The 22,838-nt window shown below is 33.2% G+C and overlaps 4 protein-coding genes and 2 non-coding genes across 7 annotated transcripts; 4 read left to right on the top strand and 2 right to left on the bottom strand.

The window, feature by feature from the left end:
- Positions 1–2,123: 2,123 nt before the first annotated feature.
- On the bottom strand, positions 2,124–2,979 carry LOC17875460. The gene is made up of 2 exons (XM_006281214.2): positions 2,654–2,979; positions 2,124–2,567 (listed from the first exon to the last, which is right to left on the bottom strand). Exons 1-2 carry the CDS (start codon positions 2,881–2,883, stop codon positions 2,357–2,359), a joined length of 441 nt encoding a protein of 146 aa, XP_006281276.1. The 5' UTR covers positions 2,884–2,979; the 3' UTR covers positions 2,124–2,356.
- Positions 2,980–10,962: 7,983 nt separating this feature from the next.
- LOC17876957 (protein DETOXIFICATION 55) lies at positions 10,963–12,755 on the top strand. Its single transcript, XM_006280284.2, has 2 exons — positions 10,963–11,051; positions 11,176–12,755. The coding sequence occupies exons 1-2, from the start codon at positions 10,986–10,988 to the stop codon at positions 12,610–12,612; spliced, it is 1,503 nt and encodes a 500-aa protein (XP_006280346.1). The 5' UTR covers positions 10,963–10,985; the 3' UTR covers positions 12,613–12,755.
- Positions 12,756–15,231: 2,476 nt separating this feature from the next.
- LOC111829153 lies at positions 15,232–15,395 on the top strand. Its single transcript, XR_002832708.1, has one exon. It is a non-coding gene; the product is annotated as a U1 spliceosomal RNA (small nuclear RNA).
- A 207-nt stretch (positions 15,396–15,602) lies between these two features.
- Positions 15,603–15,746, top strand: LOC111829118. The gene has a single exon (XR_002832675.1). It is a non-coding gene; the product is annotated as a U4 spliceosomal RNA (small nuclear RNA).
- Positions 15,747–16,734: 988 nt separating this feature from the next.
- Positions 16,735–21,355, top strand: LOC17875006 (protein GAMETE EXPRESSED 2). 2 transcript variants are annotated; one of them, XM_006279923.2, is made up of 14 exons: positions 16,735–17,155; positions 17,228–17,566; positions 17,670–17,996; positions 18,094–18,300; positions 18,386–18,441; positions 18,510–18,654; positions 18,733–19,041; positions 19,123–19,247; positions 19,348–19,565; positions 19,650–19,877; positions 19,985–20,214; positions 20,303–20,541; positions 20,616–20,772; positions 21,068–21,355. In XM_006279923.2, the coding sequence occupies exons 1-14, from the start codon at positions 16,735–16,737 to the stop codon at positions 21,220–21,222; spliced, it is 3,156 nt and encodes a 1,051-aa protein (XP_006279985.2). In that variant the 3' UTR covers positions 21,223–21,355. The 2 variants fall into 2 exon arrangements, with proteins under 2 accessions (XP_006279985.2, XP_023641217.1); XM_023785449.1 differs by having other exon boundaries at positions 20,324–20,541.
- Positions 21,356–21,695: 340 nt separating this feature from the next.
- Positions 21,696–22,694, bottom strand: LOC17875871 (agamous-like MADS-box protein AGL97). The gene has a single exon (XM_006281839.2). The coding sequence runs from the start codon at positions 22,683–22,685 to the stop codon at positions 21,696–21,698; it is 990 nt and encodes a 329-aa protein (XP_006281901.1). The 5' UTR covers positions 22,686–22,694.
- Positions 22,695–22,838: the final 144 nt, after the last annotated feature.

Below are 22,838 nucleotides of genomic sequence, written 5' to 3' on the forward strand. Positions count from 1 at the left end.
ATGTAATTCAAATCACACTTCCACTAAAAATATCATAAGCCTTATCCAAGTTTTATGTTTTGTATAAAGCATAGTTGAGATTAAACCCTTATAACTAAACCAAGTAGGTTGTAGTAATAATTTAGTTATCAAATTTCACAATTTCCTAAGCTAAATATTTGGAATAATAAAATTATACATCTGACGTAATTATCTGATGAGTTCATCAGCTTTTTAAAAAAACAGGCTGTATAAAATTAATTAGTCAGGCAAAGCAATAAGAGCCATTGTTAATGAATGAGCAGGTGTTATTATGTGAGAGCAGTGCCTACCTATTGCATTAATTTTAAGTGTTGAACTTAAAAAACCAGATTCTCTAATCTTTTTTGAAAAAATTGTTTGTGCATTAAATTAAGGAATTGATCACAAAACTCTTTTTTTTTTATAAAACCATCCCTAGTCATAGCACCAAGGCACCAATACAATGAATGAACCAAACTTTGAAAGTTGAGAAAGAGACAGACAAGGTAAGGGACCTCATTTGTCTTTTATTTTACAGTCGAATCCTATGAATGTGGAGCACTAAATCAAAAATTTACAATTTCATGGGACATATTATTATTATTTATTATTACATGAAGACAAAGTAAAATGCCAAATTTCATTAAAAAAATTTCCCCACTTTATTCCAAAAAAAAAAAAAAAAAAAGTAGAAGAATCTTGTGAGTCTTCCTTCTTGACCAAATTGATAAAGAAGAAAGAAACTGTAACGATCACCATCGTCGTGTATGTTGGTCAATACTAAAATTTGTTCTTTTCTTCTGCATGAACTTTCTTTATTTTTGTTAATCTGATAATAATATACTAGATTCTAATTCGCGGTACACCGCTGACTAATTTTTTTAACTAAAACTTTTAACTTTGATTTTTTTTTTAATGTTTTAAGATGTATAACTCTATTTTGTTTGTCAATTTTTCTAAGACATTGTTTTATACCCAAACTTTTTAAATTTTAAATTATATTTTTGATTGTTTAGTATTTAAGATTGTATAATTTTATTTTGATTGTTAATTATATAATTTAATCCGTGAAGGCGTGAAGTATCGCGAGATAATAATTTTGTAAAATGATTTTTGAAATCAATTTTGTAAAAAAGAAATAGAAAGATTTTGTAGAGATGCTTTAGGAATATAACGTTAAATGTAAAGATTCTATAAATAAAAAAAAAACTGTTGTAAAAAAAAAGATATTAGGAGTTTTTAAATATTGGTTTTCTAATTTTATTAAAAGATAACTAATATTAAAGTCATGTGATTGTAAATAAGTTGAAATCCTAAAAAATTTCTAAAAAAGTTCTGAAACAAATGTTATAGTAGATTGCCGAATGAGAAAAAAAAAAAAAACTAAAAGCTTTTGTCTTATTTTTCACCTATAATTTCCATAAAAAATAATCGTTGATTATTGTCATTTAGAAAACGTACTTTCCCTGACACGAGAAACATAACATAATCTTTATTTCATCATTATAATTTTTTTCAAAACATAACAAAAAGATAGTTTTGTTGACTGAATATATAAACATGCTAATGTTGTGTATAGTACGTAATGTATCATTTTGGATAATGCTTTTTTCCCTTTATGAATAAAAACAAATAATGATCATAAATTTTTTAAAAATTATTATTATATATAAAGTCAATAGATTCTCATATGAATATATATTAACGAGTAAAGTAATTAAGTTGCTATAAACGAATATAAACAGAATAGTTATCGTTGAAACTTGAAATCACAAAAATAAATTCTTAATACGTTTATATGAATATACAAAAATACTTATATACATAGAAACTTTATGTCGGTTAAAAGCTTAAAGATTCTCCCACACATTTGAAGCTAAAATTCGCATGAAACCAAGAGAATAATATCTTTTTATTTATTTTATGTTATACTAATAAAAAGAAACATATAACTAGTATTAATTACGTGTCACTTTCGTTTTGTCGCCTTGTGGATTAGATCAACATAGTTTATCACACTAACCACTTATCTAAGATTTACAAAATCCCTTTTTTTAATTTTCTTAAACTAAAAGTTGCATTTGCATGGTGGCTAGAATTTTATAATTATGTAAACAGAATAATTAAACTATACTCTAACTTACTTCCATCAACATTTTAAATTAACATTGTCACACGTTAATGTACACTCCAAAAAGGTAAAGCGATAAAACTTAAATATTTTACTAGGTGCGCTCCCATAGATTTAACGAAAATACCCAAAACACCCTTAAGCCATTACACTTAAATAACAAAACGACAAAAAATCACCTAAGGGTAAAAAAGTCAAAACCGCACAAATTTTTTTGTTTTCCAATCAGTAAACGAAACCGCCTCTTTGGTTACTCGGATCTCGACTGTAACGCGACGGCACAGTCACCGGAGAATCAGATTTCTTATTCTTCTTCGTCGTCTTCGTCGTCGTATTCGTATTATTAACATAACAGTAGTCTCTTCTCAAGCTATCTTCTTCGTCAGTAACCATCTGCTTCGATCTACACTCCACGCTACAGAACGCTCTGTCACCTCTAAAACCCATAAAAAAACACACAAATATAAACACAAATCAAGAAACTCAAAAAAGAATCTTGATTTTTTTAATGTAAGAACTTACTTATACATGTAGATGTCTTTGGCTGGGAGGAGTTTTCGTCTACAGAGGAAACAATGTTGGAGAAAGTCAGAATCTTGTTGTTGACAATGACGACGGAGATAAGTCGTGGAGGAGGAGACTATGACGTTGGCTTTGTTGATGACTTTAGGACTAATTAAACAGCCACCGTCACTTACTGTGTTGTTGTTGTTGTTAGTCATCATCTCCAAAACAATACTTAGTCCCACCATTTTTTTTTTGTTTTTGTTTGTTGGGTTTCTCTCTTATCTCATCTCTATGGTTTTGAGTTTTCAGGTGTTTGTTAATGGCAAAGAAGAAGAAGAAGAAGAAGATGAAGGAGAAGTTTTTTTTTTTTTTTAATTAGAGAAAAGAAATGGTTTAATAGAGAGAACAGAGAAGAGAGAGGACGATTGATTTGATATGTGTTTGATTGATAAACGCCACGTGTTACGTTCTCTTCACTGTTCGTGTTAGTCGTTTTTTTTTTTTTTTTTTTTTTCTTCTTTTTAATTTTTAACACCAATTTATTTGGGGGGAGATAAATGTTTTTTTTTTTTTACAATATTTATCGGAATTTTACGTTTTGTCGTTTTGCCTTGTTTATAATTAATATAGTTATTATAGGTGAATTATTATTATTATTTTTTTTTTTTTAAGACGTGTCATCATCTTGAAGTTTTACTGTTTCAGTGTTTATTTTCATGTTTGTTGTATCATTTTCTAACTCTATTAATTTCGTTTGATGCTAATGAGATAAGTAGATTTCTAGCAAAAAAAAAGAAAGAAAGAGTAGATTTCTTAGAAGATTTTTTTTTTATATATAAATACTTATCATTGATAATATATAAGCCAAGAAATTTTAGAACTCTATACCGATTACAAGGTGTTTTCAAAGACGAGTAACACGTACAATACAAAAAAAAAACCAATACAAGAGCACATTACATAAATACATATATATTCAACAGTTTCGAATTTCGATAATAATTAATTTGATCAATGATCCTTCATATATATATCTAGTTCTCTTATTCTTGTGTGTGCTTAATTGAGGTGTATGAGTTTTTCGATGTGCTTAGGGCTAGAAAGTGCATGGAAGGTTAGATCTTTGCTACTCGAATAACATCATGGTTATCATATCTCACGAGGCTAAGAAGATAAAGACATAGTCACCGTAGTAATGTGATGTGTGTGTTCCTTCTAGTAATGAAGGTTACAAAATCCATGTGTTGTCTAGTGTGTGTACATGAATGTATCGTACGCAATAATGCGTGTGTTATTAACTACTTACTGTATTAGGAATTTTTGTTGTGCGTCGGAATTTTCTATGGCCCAGATAGTTAGTTAAAAGGCTACAAGTTACAAGAATTTGATTTCATTTCATAAAAGTGATATAAGAAGGCCCAAACCTAAATTGATACTAGCTAGTATATATCAGATATGTATAGAATATTGGAGGCAGAACTCACACTAAAGTAATTTTGCTTAGAATATTTACAGTTGAACATGAAATGACACATGAATATATATTCATATATAGAATATATGTGAACATTTTCATTGACTTACTATTATTTTCTACAAAATTTTGCATAGTTGTTATTAAAACTTCACTAAACCAATAATAATACAATTTTTTTTTAAAACTCTTCACCACAATTTTTGAAGTTAAAAATTAATTAATCATTTCCATTACTACAATATAATGTGTTAAACTAGCTAGTTCTGAAATTTGATGACAAAACTAGTTCTAAATTATTATTTTATGCAAACAAGTATTGATTTCACTACATTAAGTCCAGCTAATTAAGGATTGTCTATTCTGGTTTTATCTAAATATTTTCATATACTTCGTTTTTGGATAATTTTTATTTTTTAATTATGTCCGTTAACAACTTAACATACGAATGTTCTCTTTCAAATAATTATGTCCTCTCGTATTATATTTTTTCTTAAGAAGAAGATGTGTGGTGTGGGGTTTGTTTGTTTTAGATACAAGACAAGCAATGGTTTTGATTAATTATGGAAGAGCATCACTCTTATTGATGATGATTAGACTACTAAACACATCATGACTCCAAAACAATCACACATAAACATATTTCAATTTTCACGTGGACATTTTTTCAAACATGATTATTCTAGTCAAATATTAATCTTTAATTTGGAATTTAGATACTAACTAATGTTAACGTTAACTTATTCCTTTCTTAATTACTCATCTTAACGTTCGTTACAAATAGCCTAATAGGTTACAAACCCTATTAGAAACAAACACAAAAAGATTAATTTTGAAAACTTCCAGAGTAATTTAAATTTAAAAGCTTACTTATGATTGAACATGTCATTATTCGTCATTCGTCAAGATTAATTAATAGACAAGACATAATAACTAAAAAGATTATAGGTTGCTAATTATTTGCGAGATCAGGACCCAACTGATGACGTTTACTTTACACAAATGGCTGCTTTTCTATTTCAATCATTTTATCCTAATTTTCCTATACGATTGTGTTTACTTGTTTGAACATTTGAGTTCTCTAATTGTTTCAAAAACATTTGAGTTCTCTAAGGTCTTAACTATATAAATCAAGTTGGTATACAAGTTTCAAACGTTTTAAGAGCGTGAATGGATACAACGGTCCGAAGAGACAAAACTATCTACGGATCTAACCGTTTTTTATTTACCCTAATTGTATTCGTAATTGTGCGGTTTTAAAGAAAAAAAAAAGACCATTCCAGACCAAGTACAAACCGCTTTTATGTACAAATAGAGTTGATCCGCCATGGTTTGTTGTCCACCCTCAAAAACATAATGGATTAAATACTTTATATTGGTATTTTCAAGAATATCCATTCATTACTTTTTTGATTACTTATGGCGAATGAACTCAAAGCAAAATGGGTCAAATGACTCAAGTTTATAGAAAGTAGTAAGCCACAATGTGGACAATAACATAGAGAATAATATATTTATGTTTCCACCATAGAGATTTTCCTCAATGAATGTTGCATAATTATTGCATTATGTTAGGGTCTAAAAAGTACATTGATAAGAGAGGAACTAAGTGCTATATCTAGTGAGAAATGTCAAAACTCAAAACTATATAACTCGGTTCCATTTATACTCCAGCATGGATATTAATATAATCCATCATATTACAAAATCTAATATTTTCAATTTTTGTATCATGTCCACCTTTATGCTCTTAAAAGTTAGAGTCACTATTTACAGTTTTAATATCAATTTACTCTAATGCTATTTATTTAAATTTGGTCTCTAGTAATAGCAACTAGAATTTATGTTATAACTGGTTATATTACTTTAACCAATTAAAAGTTATTCCTATGGTGTAAAACGAATTTAGCACAAATTAACTATTATAGTCACTTAGACATATATACATGAATGTGAATTATATATGCACAAAAAGTCTTTTTCTTTGGTTGCAATTAAATCAAGTGGGACTATGGATGCATGCAACAAAAGCAGATACAGATAAATAACATATCAAACTCAAATTGTCGGAGAAAAGAAAATTAATGGTGTTGATTTTTTTTATCAAACTAATTAATTATTATAGGGAAAAGAAACTAATTCACATAACATATTAACAAAACAATACTCCCTTCGTTTTAGAATAGATGATTTTTTGAGCAAATGCACACATATTAAAAATCATTTGAGTTTTGTTTATTTTTAAAAAACATCATTTAATATCTATATTTAACACAATTCAACCAATGAAAAACAATCTGCAAAATATAAATTAATGAAAACCATAAGACAATATTTAATTTTGCGTAGATTGTGAGAAAATCATCTATTTAAAAAAAAAAATACCTAAAAAATCATCTTTAGAAGAACGGAGGGAGTATAAAATAAACCATCTAATTAAAAAATATGTTTCACTTGAAGATGCTAGGGGAGATTCACGCCCTCGAGAAGTCTGTTTGTAACTTGTAGTTTTTTAATAATATGAGGAGGTGTTTTACCTCACCTCCTCTCTCTTACCCAGAAAAAAAAGAGATGTTTCACTTTCACTTTTATCGGTTAATTTCACATTTTAAAATTTAAAATACAGAAATTTACACTTAATTATTGGAGAAATCTAGCTAGATTGGATCAATATTATATCTTTGTTTTCTTAAAACCTTATTCTAAGAGTTTGGTAATTAGACCTTTTATATTAATTAAAATCCAATAATACACTCCTATAAATATAATAAAGAGTAATGGTTTACAAGAGGTATGCAGAGATATATCTGAAAGGAACATGAAAATTTATCGTAAACTTCGACCAGAACATGGTTTTAGTGGACACACACTTAATATGGGAGTTGGATATCTATATGAAATTCAAATTGTTGTCTCTTACCGAGAATCTGGTTCTTTAATTTACTTTCAATCTTTCATATATGTTTGATATCAACTAAGTGCCGAATAAGAATTAGGCTTTAGTCGAGACAATGGAAAAGGCTAATCATGTTGGCCATAATCAAGAAATTAAGCTGTTGTTGTGAGGCAAGAACTATTGCATTACTTAAGAAGGAGAAGCATTGCCTGATTAAATCGAATATAATCTACTTTTGATTATGTGCTCAGATATATATATTATTCGTTACTATTCAAGTTTGAAACCATGTTGGAAAATCTCTAGTTCTTGTTAGTTGGTTAATTTCCTATATATATATATATATGTATTTTATTGTTAGTTGATCGATATTTTGTATTCTTGTTACTTTTGTAACCTTTAAAAGATGGTTTGTGTTACTAGCAGTAAATTCCTATGTTTAAATGATGCATCAAGATATAACACGTTTATTTCATTCAAATAACAATAATATATACATTAAAAATTTCGGTTTTGCAAATTCTTTTGGGTTTGATTCAAATCATCTAAATCATATAGTAACTTTGAAAATAAATATATAAACACATATGTTGCCAATAAAAACAAGGGAATACTGTATCTTGGTTGCCTTTGTCTTCAAAATAACTAGGTTCGGACCCGCGCTACAGCGCGGGGGAAATAATTATATATATATAACCTTTAACGGATTAGAATATGTTACATTTTAATTTTATTGCAATCCAATCAATTACGATGAATCATATATTTGTATAATAAGTTTAAATAAAATAATAAAAGAAAAAGTGAGTAAATAATTATATATTGAGTTTTGATACAACTAAATCACGGTGAAAATTCAACAGCACGAAATAATATTTGTCGATAAAATATTCATTTTGACCATTTTGTAGTAGAAGTAGGAATATACGTAAAAATTACATATTTACAATAAAAATTTTGAATGACCAACCTATAACAGAATTCATTTCGTAAAAAACCTTATTCATAACTCGCTTTATCATTATAATTGTGATTTTAACAAACTACCCGTGAACTATCTAAATTTTAAATAGTTTGATATATAATATATTTTATCAATAAAAATGATGTCTCCAAAATTACATTTATGTCTTAAATTTTTTTTTTCAATATTTTAAATTCTAAATTTTTTAATATATTTGAACCTTTTAATCATAATATTTTGAAACTTTTTAAAATTTTAAATATGCTCATGTAACAATGGTTTTAATATTGGTCATACTAATAATGATTTTAAACCATTGTCCAAAATATTTAATCGAGTGTAGTTGAGTATTATATGTCCGTTTAAAAAAATTCAAATTGCAGTATATACAAAAAAAAGTTAATTTTTATTAAATATTTATATTATATTGTACAATATCATTAATTAAAAATAAGATCAAATAAAAGTGAAAGAAGAATAATTATTATTTTAATAGATTATATTAAATTAGTTAGAGAAATATTTGGAAATCCTATAATTAGTTATGGAAATAATACAATCCTAAAATTAGATATGGAAAGTACCCGATGTATGTATCCAAACCCAATTTAATATCCATTTTTGAAGTATCTAATTGATGAAATCGGGTTAATTTTTTAATTTTGACCCGACCCGTATTCTATTTTGTACTTCTCTTTTACTAATATAGAGATAATAATGGACTCCAAAGTAAATAATATAGCATTTTTTTACACCGACAATATATTATATATATATACTTTTTTATATTCCACATCATAAAGCTATTCTTAAGTAAGACATGGAGATATATTTATTATCATATAATCAATATATGAATCAGTAGATATAGATAGATTATCTTCACATAAGCAATATTATAAATCAATAAATAGATTGGGATATGTAAACAAACAAGTGAGGAAGCAAAAAGTAAACAATGGCTTGCTAGTTGTTGCTATTGGAGATTACGATATGTACGTAGACAACGTTGTTCATTCATACCACAAACAAAACGATGAATAGAGATATAATAGGGTTAGGCATATGTCCATGCAGGCATGTGTTACGTGTAGATGAAAAGGGCATCGAGAATTCGAGATATCAACGATGGAGATTTTGTAGTACGAGAGAATAGGCACGTGTGGGAAAAAAAAATGCAAAAAGAAGAGAATAAGAAGATATAACCAAAGAAAGAAGAGATGATATGTTTCCTTTGTAATGTTTGGGGAACATTTACATTTTACAAACTCTTTCTCTATTGGTACGTTACGTCTTGTTCACTTCACTACTTGTCTTCGATTAGTTATAATTAGTTTCTTCCCCCACGATTTACACAACTTTCTTCTGCTCGTATATATTTTAAAAATGTTATTATATATTATATTTACACATCTTTATATAAAAGACTTCTTACGCATGCACTATATATATATATATATATAGCCTTATTATATAGTTTTATAATTCATGCATGTTTCACATGTGTGTGTGTAAAAATTGACGGTAGGAGTAAAAAGAATAGTATATATCTTGCAAGTGACCAAATGGCGATTAATTGGGAAAGTCTTGAAACTATTTTAATGGATGGGAGATCGATTTGAAATTTTAATTTACTAGTTATTTACTATATAAGTAGTAGATGAATTGTTCATGTTATACATATTTGTAACCTATTTTTGCTTATAAGCACAAGAAAAGATAAGAAAAACAAATATGATTCATTTATTTATATAGGCTTTTTAACTTTCTTTTATCTTTTTATGTTTTCGCTACTCTGAAATAAAATAAAAACATCAAAAATAAATTTATTTATAATTTATATAAAAAAAAAATATTAATAATATGCTAAAACTCATCACTATATATATCCAATTTTTTATAGTTTATAATTTTCAAAAAAGTTATGTCATCAAACATATATTTTTTAAAAAACTACACATATATGGGCTATCTAAATTTCACACATTGTTTTCGATAGTCATGATGATCATTGATCCACGTATGCAGAGACAAGAAGTAAAATGTCACTAGTTTATAAAGAGTGGAGTGGGAATAATAAGAATAAACAAAAAAAAGGAACAAGAAAAAGAAAGATAGGAAAGGTATACATAATTTTCAAGTCTGATTTTTGGGGTTTTGATAATTACAGTGAGAGGGAGACAAGACATTGCACTATACCTAATTCTAACTAGTTTCATTTCTAGACTCATGGACCAATCATATCACTTTCTACTAATATGTTTTTCGTTACTAAATATCTTCTATCACATTTCATTTATATTTTAAATAAAATTATTTATATATGATATTGTGAAATTGGTTATACCTTTGAAACAAATATGTATTTGATAGTAATCTTATAATTCATTCTGAAATTAGATATTGATATATATGTTCCAACTTTCCTAACATTAGTTAAGAATCCCTATATATATCAAAGAAAATATACACTCATTTTCTTAAAAACCAAAATTACTTCTAGAAGACTTGATGATTAATTATATAAAAGACATAGTCATAAATTAGACTGTTGTACTAATTTGATCAGAACGTTGAGAAGAAATTTGATTTGAGTTTTGTTCTATTTTTGTTGTTTTAAAATTGTTCCACATGCCTATACTTTCGTTTTGTTTATGTGACACTTTTGTACGACAAAATCAGTTCTGGATTCGTTCTTTTTTTTTTAGGTCAATAAATTCTTTTGTTTAATAAAATTTAGAATATAGTAGTTGTCTCGAATTGTAGTAATAAAGATCGACTTGACTAATTTTAATCATATCATATTTATTTTTTTCTCAAACTATACGTAGTCGTTTTTATTTGTATTTGTATATATTAGAGACCACAAGAATAAAATGGATAACAAATAATGACATCATATGCCAAACTCAAAATCCACGTTACTAAAAAAATCTTTATAAAACGGCATCTTCTCTTCATATATAATTTTTATAAAACTCTCATCACAATCAAAAAAACAAAACACTTAACAATGGTGGTCGAACAAGATTCACGTCTCATAAATCTCCAACACAAGTACAACCCGACAATGCCCGAGGTACTTAAACTTATCATCTAAAATTTCTATTCTCGGTACACTTCTCTCTCAACTAGAGTCTTTCAAATATCTCCTCTCTTGTTATTTTATTTTCTAAGTAATGTTTTTTTGTTTTGTTTGAAAGGTGGTGGAGGAGATGAAGAGGATTTGGGACATAAGTTTTCCGGTGGCCGCCATGAGCATATTAAACTACCTAAAGAACATGACCTCCGTCGTGTGTATGGGCCGGCTCGGTAGCCTTGAGCTCGCTGGAGGAGCCTTAGCCGTCGGTTTCACCAACATCACCGGTTACTCCGTCCTCTCCGGTTTAGCCACGGGTATGGAACCACTTTGTGGTCAAGCCATCGGTTCCAAGAACCCTTCACTCGCTTCCTTAACCCTCAAGCGAACCATCTTACTCCTTCTTTTAGCTTCTCTTCCCATCTCACTCCTCTGGCTAAACCTCACGCCTCTAATGCTAATGCTCCGCCAACAACATGATATCACACGTGTCGCGTCTCTTTATTGCTCTTTCTCTTTGCCTGATCTTCTTGCTAATAGCTTCCTTCATCCTTTACGTATTTACTTACGTTGTAAAGGCACCACTTGGCCTTTGATGTGGTGCACGTTAGTATCCGTCCTTCTTCATCTTCCCATTACTGCTTTCTTCACGTTTTACATCTCTCTCGGAGTCGCCGGAGTCGCTGTCTCTTCTTTTCTGACCAACTTCATCTCCTTATCGCTCCTCCTTTGCTACATCTACTTGAACAACGACAAAACCAGTTCTAAGTCTCTTTGTCTTGATACGCCGTTGATCCTGTCTGGTTCGAGAGACTCCGGTGAAGATCAAGTGTGGAAAACGCTGATCAAGTTCGCTGTCCCCAGCTGTATGGCAGTTTGTTTGGAGTGGTGGTGGTACGAGTTCATGACGGTCCTCGCCGGATATCTCCCGGAGCCGAAGGTAGCACTAGCAGCAGCAGCCATCGTGATACAAACAACGTCACTGATGTATACAATCCCGACAGCCCTCTCTGCCGCTGTCTCTACGAGAGTAAGCAACGAGTTAGGAGCAGGACGGCCAGAGAAAGCACGTACCGCGGCGACAGTAGCCGTCGGAGCCGCCGTGGCCGTGTCAGTGTTTGGACTTGTAGGAACCACCGTGGGGAGAGAAGCATGGGGGAGAGTTTTCACGGCGGACGGGGTTGTCCTCGAGCTGACGGCAGCGGTTCTTCCGGTGATAGGAGCTTGTGAGCTTGCCAACTGTCCTCAAACCATTAGCTGTGGAATCCTACGTGGCAGTGCGAGGCCACGTGTAGGAGCCAAGATTAATTTCTACGCCTTTTATGTAGTTGGAGCACCAGTGGCCGTTGTTTTAGCTTTTGTGTGGGGTTTAGGCTTCATGGGCCTATGCTATGGTTTGCTTGGGGCACAGCTAGCTTGTGCAATCTCTATTTTGACCGTTGTCTATAACACAGATTGGAACAAAGAGTCCTTGAAGGCTCATGACTTGGTGGGCAAAAACGTCAATTCACCTGATGTCGATCAAATTATTGTCAAATGTGAAGAAGGGATACTATACTAACAGAAAATATTTTTGGTTCTTCATATACTATGAATGATCTTCATTTATGTAATCTTTTATTACAAAATTTTCCATATCTATATGTATGTTATACATTATAATGCAAGTGTCTTCATCATTGGCCAAGGAGAGAATGTAAAACTTTATGGAAACCAAGATTTGCATTATTGAATTCATCATAAGTTGGATGATGATGACGACTTCAACGGATGCGATGGGCTATGACCATGACGTGTTAAGATATATTGGGTGCATGAGTGTATATAGAGATACCGAACCACATGGAAAAACAAGAGCTAATTGGCCGGAACACATGTGCAAGCATGTGCATGTGTACCCATACCAAAATAGGCATCATATTAGTGTCCTTGTGGCTCTTCTCGCTTCTTTTCTTCACCTTAATTATCTTTCACAACAACTAAAGCTTTTATAATAAACTCTATACTTTCAGAAACCCTTTAAATGGAAATATATTATTCTGCATTTTCATTTCTATTCGATCCAAACTAATGTTAACATGTTGGGCGTGTGGAACAAGCAGTTAATTAGCTAGTACTTGTTTAATGAGGTTTGAAATGAAACTAACATCTAATAAGTCACAATTCTTATAGTTGACAATAACTATACGAGTACGTAATTGTAACTTGTAAGAGATCCTTGCATGAAAGAAAGGTTAAGATTAGTTCACATGGAGGAATCGTAAGTCTAAACAGTAGATAAATATAGATATTAGCCAAGAACTATACATATTTGGGTGTAGTGAAAGCAAAGCCCGATCGAAGGAGATAGGTGGGGAGGGGATAAGGAGAGAGACACATTATGTTTTGTTTCCTTTCTTGTTAACAAACACTTAAGACCTTTGAGGTTTGACGTTTCTTACCTCACGAAAAAGCTTTCGTACCTTTTCGTTCCATGATGTGCCTTGCTTAACACTTGTCCTCTTCGTCTTTTTTAACTGTTTATATATCTTTTTGTCTACATCAACACTTTTGTTTCTCTTGAGCAATTTTGTCTACAGTACATTTATCGATCGATGTCAATTCAGAAAGTAAAAAATGCTTAAGCGTAAACTTGACACCATAATAATGAGTTTGTTATTGTTGGACAGAATAAAATCAATGGTGCATGAAGCACTATAGTAAAACAACTTAACGTGTGAGCATTTTAGTGGATAGAGTTTGAAATGAAAATTTAACAACAAGGCGACAAATAATACACGTTGGTATTTTTTCCTCATGAACTCATGACGATTGGAACATCCTAATATCCTATTTTGTGTTATGGAACTTAAGATGCACGCTAATTAACAAAACTGAGAAAGACAAGGCAGATGAAATGGACTTGAGATGACTATAACCATTCAAGAAACGAACAAATGAAACCACAAGGAATCGAACGTCCATAAGGCATAAAGGGAAGGAGAAGAAAAATTCAGTTTGGTTTGGTCCCGGTTTAAATTGGGGTTCAAACCAGTAACAAGAATGAACCGAAGTCAAGTTCAAACCTCAACGAGACTTTAGCAAAATTATGAGCACCTTGTATACTTCTTTTGTGTAGTCAACGTCCTATATATGCAAAGACTCACACACCTTTGAGTTGGACATTGCAACTCAATGACTACTTGTAGTTCCTTTGTCTACAGTTTAAGTTCAGTAACTTCAGGGACATTGAGCTCCTTCAGAAGTGATCCTTCAAACACGGAAAATAGTCCAAAACATATTTTATCATAAGAAAATTTATCTCTTTCATTGTTTCTCAAAACTCTTGAATCTCTAACCTCTTTTTTTTTTTAATATAATGTTAACAAGAAATTAGCTAGTGTACTACAACGGAATCTAACTTCTTTATAACCCGACACAAAGATAGTGAAACACAAATGCAGTCACAAATATCACCGCATGTATCTATCACACGGTGCAAAAAACCCTGAAAACATAAAATAGACATAATTTAGGGATTCATATATAGTATGAACTCTATCTTTCTACATGTTTGAAAAATATAATTAACAAGTTGTTTTCAATACCCCAACACCTAGAGTTTCAAGATGTGGACAGTTTTTAGGAGAAAACTAACAATTTGAGGATGTTAAACATCAGCATCTCAAGCGCAGGGTAAGCAGTAAGACGCATCTCAAACTTATCAACAGAAAAATCAACTGATACAAGAATGAGAGATTCAAGAATCGGTAATAAAATGCTCCCACTACACCAACCAAGCTCAATTTCACTTACCTTTTTTTCAGCTTAACTACTAGCTAGTAAGTTTGAAGGAAAACCATAATAGAGATCATCAGGTTTAACAAGAAAAAGGGAAAACCATAAGATGACTATAGTTGCAAACTTGAAGATGCTCAAACACATATCTCAAATACAGATTATTCATTAACCCGTGTGTAAGTGTGTCCCAAGATATTTTCTAATTAGTAAAGAACGTTTGATACATAGTAATTTAATGAACTGTAATGGGCTTAGAGAACGTACGGCCCCATCCATGAGTTATACAACACAAAACTCATGCTGTTTTTTTAAGAGAAGGTACTAGTCCCACATCGCTTAGACCTGAAAGAAAGATTGAGGAAGCAGAGTATAAAGAGAAGATGGGGAGCGACTGAGTGAAGTACTTACCTGGACGGGGTCGACTTGTGATCAAGAAGACGAGTGGCCTAAGCTAGTGACCTCCATTGCACATAAAGGAGGGGTGCTTAGCTTAAGGTCTCCCCAAGTGGGAGAGCCTGCGTCATTATTTGTTGCAGCGGAGGCCTGCGTTCGCGCGGCCTCTACCATTATGAGTCTTAATTCTCTTTCCTTATTTACCATTATCAATCATTTTGGTTCGTACTTAGAATATTACTTTTTAGGAATGTAAGTATTTAAGAAATATGTTACATATTGTATAAAGGTACTCAATAATCCCACATCGGAAGTGTATATGAAGTGGGTGGGTGTGGTTAAGGTATAAAAGAAAGAGGCATTAGGAGAAAGAAACTTATCTTTGCGCTTGGGGCAATGACGCAGCTAATGATGTACTAACCGAGGCGCGTCTATTGCTGGTTGAAAACTATTTCCAAACCCCCTCTTTGGTCTTTTACGGCCTTTGAGAATTTCTGGAAGGGCTCCCTTCGGGGTAAAGCCCTACAATTTTTTCAGTTTTAACTTTTGTCTTCTCAAAGTCATAGCATCGTGTCTTTGTCTGATCTAGCCATAGGGTTAGAGTCTTATGGTTGTATCAATGGTCATAGCTAGCTCCTTCAAGTCATCATCAAACCCAAACGGACTCACACAAGTAGTCGAGGCGGCTAAAGTCATTATATTACTTGAAACACTTTTTTCCAGTCCACTACTCACACAATTGATCACTCATCAGGAGCTAGACATTGTAACTTGATAAGCTTATTGTAGTCTTCCATCGTAACTTATTATACACTTTCAGAGATGATGAGCTCTCTAGGATCATTCTCTTCTACACATATCTCCTTCATTGTTACTCGAAACCTTTGATTGAATCTTTAACATTTTTACAGGACAAGAAATAGTAATAAGCCAGTGACCTCAGACCAAAATTGAAAACTATAGTAAAACCTCTATGAATTAATAATGTTGGGACCATGAAAATCTATTAATTTATCGAGGTTTTAATTTATCGATATTATTAATTTATAGAGAGATTTTCCTAATTTGGAAAAAAATTTGAAATTTTTTTTTTAAAATAAACTCTAACAAAAACTAATGTGTCTATATATACATATATTTTGAAAATTTTACCTAATTATTTATTTATAATATTGATGAGACTATATATTTACAAAGAATTTTTTTAAAAAAAAATATTATCTTATTATTTTATCAAAATGTGACTAAAATGACATTATAATATTGAGCCCATATAAATTTATTAATTTACATAGAGTATTAATTTATAGAGGTTATACCGTAACTATGTTTTAGAAAAAAAAAAAAATCAAACGGTTAAATTTGCAGAAGTGACACGTGTTCGTTATCCACGCATCGATGAAATTGTTATTGTTTTTGAAAAAAACCAAAACCCAAAACAGAACAGTTGGCGCTTTCTTCCCCAGAAAAAAACACTTCAAATCGACACAACAGTTTCTCATAATTATCAATGGCGATCAAATTCGCATCACTGTTAACTCTCTTCTTCTTCTTCTTCTTCTTCAATGTAACAATCTCAATTTCACAATCCACAGATGAATCTGGGCTTCCGAAATTTACATTCAGTTGGTCGGATGATAAAAGCAAGTTCAAATCCGGAGAAATCGCTTCAATTACGATCAAAGTTCTCGGAAATTTCGAAAACCATGGCAACGTTTCGTTAGGGCAGAGATCGTTTAAGCCTACGGTTACCGTAAACGGCAAAACTGGCAACAGTTCGTATGTTTCTGGTGTTTCGTCAGATCTCGGTGAAGATATTGAGAATTGGAAGATTTATTTTACTCCAATCATGGTTGGGATCTTCAACATTGTTATAGACGAAGAGAATTTCAAAGTTCTCGATTCGTCGCTTCATTACGAAGTCGAAACAGGTTTGGTTTATTTTTCTTGAGTTGTTTTTGGTATGAGAAATGTACTAAAGTTTTGAATTTTGTTGTGTGAAGGGTTAATGTATCCATCAGTATGTGTTGTTTCTTGGATGGGACTTACGAATAAGTTTGAAGCCGGGACGAATGCTTCGGTTTTGATTCTTCCGAAAGACGCGTTTGGGAATAACATTTCGTATTCCGGGAAGGAGATTGAGTTTCAGGGGTTTTTATTGTCTCTTCTTTATGAGAATGGTTCATTTGCTAGTGATCTTGATATTACACACATTAGATGGGTTGAATCTGGTTATATTTCGATTGAGTTTGTGCTTGTGACCTCTGGGAGATTTTTGTTGCTTGTGGAGAAAGAAAGCCAAACATTGAATGGTAGTCCATTACCACTTATGGTGAATTCAGGTGATTGAGTTTTTTTTTTTTTTCTGTTAACTCTTTTTTTTTTCTCTGTTTCTGAACGTTTCTGATTTTAAAAGCTGAGAACTTTGGTGTATGTTTTGAGTAGGACCTTTGGATGTTTCCAATTGTGTGAGTATATGGAAGTCAGAGCTAAACACATGGCAGGTGTTTTCCAAAATGGAGATGTTTTTACACCAGAAAGATCGATTCGGAAACCTTGTTTCCGGGTTTTACGAATTCGATGCGGATGTGGTGGAAAAAGAGACGGGTTTGTCCATACCGGTAGCAGATTTCGAGTTTGAATATGTAGAGCCAGGGATTCAATTGATGTCTTTTAGCCTTTCTGAACCAGGAAATTTCTTGCTTACTCTTTCTGATATGAAGCACAATAAGAGCATCTCTGGTATGCCATATGCATATACAGTATATATAGGTCAGTGTTGTTTGCCAAAAGTTACTCTATGGTATGATGATGCTGCTTAGTGAATGTTCTAAAGTAACACTTTCTTCTCATTCTTTTTTCTTGACAGGTTATTGTGATGGATCAAGAAGTATAGTAAATGGCTCAGGGATCAATGCTTCTATTGCTGGAGAGTCTCTTGGCTTCTCTGTTTATTTGAAAGATGCTTATGGTTATCCCTCGTTAGTCCAAGTGGATAGACTTCAGGTCAGAATCGTACTAGAGGCTGATTCCTCATTTATTCTGCCAACCATACAGCCAAGAGAGACCCTCAATGGTACAAACATATATTCTTGATCTTCTTACTTTTGTTGATTGGATGATGTTTCACTTGTCGCTTATATTGGAGAATGATTTAACAGGGACTGGATCAAGATACCAATCTGCTACACCCTTGTATGAGAAACATGGCGGAAGAGTAAGAAGGCTCTCTGCATATCATATGAAAATTAGGCCTGGAGACTTAAGTTAGTTTCTTTCTTGCAGGCTTCAGGTGTCCTAGCAACGACTCAAGCGAGTATTTTTGACGTAACTTACACTCCGAAAAGAAGTGGAATCTATAAAATTCTTATATCATCTGGAAACATAGTCCTCAATGGAGGCCAGCCTTTCATCAAGGAAGTATCTGCAGGTATCATGCTCCTTACCTGAATCTAGACAACTAGATACTTCCCATTGGTTATGGTCACCAAACTCTTGCTTACCTCAGGTGAAGTGAACGTGGCGGCATGTAGTGTTACCCAATTCAATGCAAAAGTGCCAAAGCAAATCAAGAATGAAATTGTGGTGTTGCTCTTGGACGGATTCTACAATCCTGTACCATCACAACCATCTCGGTTAAAGTTGGAGATCACCTCAGCTAATACATCAAGTTTCACTACATGGGGATTTGTAGATAATAATGATGGGACTTATACTGGTAGCTATCTGGCCATGGAGGTGGGTACTTACCAAATATGCGTTACCGTTGACAATAAACATATCCAACCTTGCCCCTTTGAAGTGAATGTGTATAGCAGTAAGTCCATTACTTTTTCTTCTTTCACACACCATGATTCTTAATTTTTGCATGTTTTTGAGATTCTGCAATGATATTTAGATGGATACTTTCCAAGAGCCTACGATGATCCAGTCAATGTATGGGAAGATGAGTCAATATCTTTCAATCCATTGGAAAACGACTATTTTGCTGGCGACAATGCGAGCATGCTCGGTTTCTCACAAGTGAGATATGAATGTTGCATTACAGTAGTTAAATAAGTTGACAGTAGCAAAATCTTTGTCTTTAAACTGTTGTTTTGTATTATTGGTTTTTGGATGTTAGCCAGGTCATGGTTCTCTTCTGAGAGATGGAAAAGTGCTTAGATACACACCAATCAAGGATTTTTCAGGAAACGACTCCTTTCCCTATACAATAGCTGATATAAACGGAAACTTAGCCGCAGCTACAGTCTACATCTTTGTTCTCACTGCTCCTCCTCAGTTTGTTTCATTTTCCGGCGGATTACAAGCAACTGAAGATCTAATCAGTCCTAGATATGGGCAAGCATTCTTCATTTATATTTCTTACATATGTATTCTATTCCACTTCAGATATGGTAATCCTGATCTTTAATGTTATTACAGTGGCTACTCTGGGCTGGAGATAAGCTACTCTGATCTGTTGGAGAACATTTCAGTAACGGTACAAGCACTTTCAGGATCAGTCATTTTATTTCCAATGCTGATGCAGTTTAGACTACCTTCAAGTGGAAGACTCTCAGTTAGTAATGGAGGTGAAAATGGAAGGCTTTTAATCTTAGAAGGACAAATAGGAGTTATCAATCCCGCACTTCAGTCGATTCAATATCTCGGGTATTTATATATGGAATCATAGATACTCATTGATTTGTATTACAAGAGTTTCAAGAGTCATTACTCTCTCATTGTTTTCATTCTTTGGTGTTGTATGTCTGCATCAGAAATGAGAATTTTGCTGGTGTTGATTCCCTTCGTCTGTCTACAAAGAACAAGAATGGGATCAATCAGCTGGATGTTCCGGTTTTTGTTGAACCTGTCAATGATCCACCGTTCATCAACGTTCCTCCATATATAATGCTGGAGAGTAATGGGAGTGAATCACTCATCTTTCACCCGGGAAGAGACAAGTTCAACTTTTCAGTTGGAGATCCAGATTTTGTTAATTTTCCCGGTAATGTTAACAACACAAATTCACTCTTGATCACTTTTGTAATATTACCTTTTTGTATTTTGACTGATGAAAGAAAATAAAATTTCAGGTGGTGATTCTCATTTTCTAGTAACGTTTTCTGTGGAAGTCACTGATGGGTTTCTGCTGACAAACTTACCGTCGGAGCTTATAAACTCAACTGAGCTGAAGATCAAGAACATGTTCCAGTGGCAGCCAATTCAGACATATGCTGCCATATCAAAACATGTGAATGTCCAAGCCAGTGGGATCAGGTTTCGTGGAACTATAAAGCAATGCAACGACCTTATGCAACAGCTGCTTCATCATGTAAAATCATTAAATCCTCAGTGTTTCAGTTAGATGTGTTTGGTTTCTCATATGTACACTCAAATCTTGTCTAGGGAGGAGAGAATGGTGCGGTCTTGACCCTGAAACTGAGTGACATGGGCAACTACGGGTGCTATCTTGACTGCACCGAGAGAATTTCACTGCCTTTACACGCAGAGGCTCGAGTAAACCTCATCAGAAAGAGACCATTGAGTTCCCTTTCAGCTCACGGTACGTGAATGATTTGTACTTCGGTTTAGTTTTTAGTTACTTGATCTCAAATGATCCGATTTTGTTATAATCTGGCTCTGTCTTGTTTGGTTTAAGTCTAAATTGGTTTAGTTCTATTGAATGTGAATATGAGGATCATATCATGATTTATACTAAACATTGAATGTAGTAAGGAGTATGATGAGTAGTAAAATGGTTTTTGTCATAGTTTGGTTTTTTTGTTGCCCACCTCTCACCACTAAGGCTCTCTGATTCCTTCGGTTCAAATTTTAATACCTATGTTACTTGGTGGCAGTTCTAGGATCTATGATTGTAATGGAGTCACTCGTGGTATTCACTCTTGCTACTCTGCTTCTGTTCTTCACCTGCAAATGCGCATTTCTTCTTGTACACGAGAGAAGAGGTGAACATTATCCCGACAAGAATTTGCAGCAATCAACGGTAAATTAGAAACTCATCCCTCTTGTGTTTCGAGGTAGAGAAGGCTAGAAGTTGATGAAACTGAAGCCAAATATTGCTAGACACAGTCTTGTAATTTCTCACTGGTTCTATAGTTTAGCTACCGATTTCAATACCAGATAAGACAAGTTGGTGATAGATACTTCCTTTATTGATCCGAGTGAGTAGGTATATGGAAACAAATGATTTTGGAATTAAGCTACAAAGACAAAAACATAGAAACAGAACACAAATACTAACCAAACTGAAGCTGAACCAGTTTGAGTTCGATCAATTTAACTCATATGGATAATTGATCGAAGTCAAACAAGACCCTTCATTCATTACATACTCTTACCGAACCAATACATACATATAAAGAAGTAATTAGGAGTTAAATGAAAAATGCAGAGAAGAGCAGAGACTATTTTCAACGGTGGAAGTGTTAAAAGTCGTTGTAAATATCACAGAAGCAGAGATGATCTTCATCCAAACATCTCAAGCATCAAATTTCCATCTTGAAGGGCTTCAAACTCAGAGAACAGATTTGGATTCATTGTCTTCATCAAGACATTATCATCATAACCAGATTCAGAATTCGTCAAAACACTTGCAGTAGTCTCCTTCTCCTGATGAGTGTTGTTAGAAAACCAATCATCTAGCGAGCTTTCAAACTCAGTATCGAAATCAATCAGCTGATCAATCCCCAACTCTTGATTGTAATCCAAGCTTACTTCAGTTGAACCTTTGTTGTTGTTGTTGTTATCCGTAACGCAGAAACTTTCACAAAGTGCGAGGATTTGATCTTGTTCTTCAGTGATCTCGTTTATATCTGCAGGTGAATCATCAGTGAAGGCCGTATCTGCTATGAGAGAATCATCTGGAGAAGTGGACTGATCAGGGACGATGCAACAAATTGGAGACTGGAGATGTGTTAGGGTTTGATCCGGCTCTTGGGTTACACGGTCTAAAACAACACCACTCTTCTCGTTGTTGTTCTTCAGGTCCTCGTGATTACTGAAGAAAGCTTCCTCCGCACGCAACTCCTTAAGGTTACTCAACAACGTCCACATGGAATCGATAGCTTTACTAATCTCTTGAGGATTCTCCGATCTAACAACGCTCTCGTTCTGCCACCAAAACCCTAACCCTAGATTCTTACGAGTCAAGCAGATACCAACGTCCTCCCTCATCTCTTTGTCATCATCAAGACTAGGAACGGAAACAGGACGTTGTCCGGAGAGAAAAGCAGAGACAACACCGTCGACGGAGGAGTGGCCGAAGGAGTAGAAGGAGACGTTGGATTCAGAAGAAAGAGGAGTCGCTAAGACAGCGACTTGTGCGCCGGAGAGAAGACAAAGCTGAGCGGCTTTGCTGTATAGACCTTCACGGCGTTTGGAGAAAGCAGGTCCGATGGAACTCTTCTTCGTGATCGTCTTGATCGCTATCTTCGTCTTTGTTCCTCTTTTCACCATTGTTTCTTTTTCGAGATTTTCACTACAGAGAGAGAGAGAGAGAGAGAGAGAGAGAGAGAGAGAGAGAGAGAGAGAGAGATTAGAGAGTAGTAAGAGTAGAGATAGGTTTTGTGATTTGCGTGTGGCGAAAGAAGTCACGGACCACTTTGAGGC

This window comes from Capsella rubella, unplaced genomic scaffold, assembly GCF_000375325.1.
Source record: "Capsella rubella cultivar Monte Gargano unplaced genomic scaffold, Caprub1_0 scaffold_8, whole genome shotgun sequence".
Classification (NCBI taxonomy): domain Eukaryota; kingdom Viridiplantae; phylum Streptophyta; class Magnoliopsida; order Brassicales; family Brassicaceae; genus Capsella; species Capsella rubella.

Bases quoted from the DNA above. Each gene is read 5' to 3' on its own strand.
- LOC17875460 (XM_006281214.2), bottom strand. From the start codon at position 2,883: ATGGTGGGACTAAGTATTGTTTTGGAGATGATGACTAACAACAACAAC. The intron at 2,568-2,653 runs GTAAGTTCTTAC...TATGGGTTTTAG, and splicing joins AAAGACATCTACATGTATAA to AGGTGACAGAGCGTTCTGTA.
- LOC17876957 (XM_006280284.2), top strand. From the start codon at position 10,986: ATGGTGGTCGAACAAGATTCACGTCTCATAAATCTCCAACACAAGTAC. The intron at 11,052-11,175 runs GTACTTAAACTT...TTTGTTTGAAAG, and splicing joins ACAACCCGACAATGCCCGAG to GTGGTGGAGGAGATGAAGAG.
- LOC17875006 (XM_006279923.2), top strand. From the start codon at position 16,735: ATGGCGATCAAATTCGCATCACTGTTAACTCTCTTCTTCTTCTTCTTC. The intron at 18,442-18,509 runs GTAAGAAGGCTC...TCTTTCTTGCAG, and splicing joins ATGAGAAACATGGCGGAAGA to GCTTCAGGTGTCCTAGCAAC. The intron at 20,773-21,067 runs GTACGTGAATGA...ACTTGGTGGCAG, and splicing joins GAGTTCCCTTTCAGCTCACG to TTCTAGGATCTATGATTGTA.
- LOC17875871 (XM_006281839.2), bottom strand. From the start codon at position 22,685: ATGGTGAAAAGAGGAACAAAGACGAAGATAGCGATCAAGACGATCACG.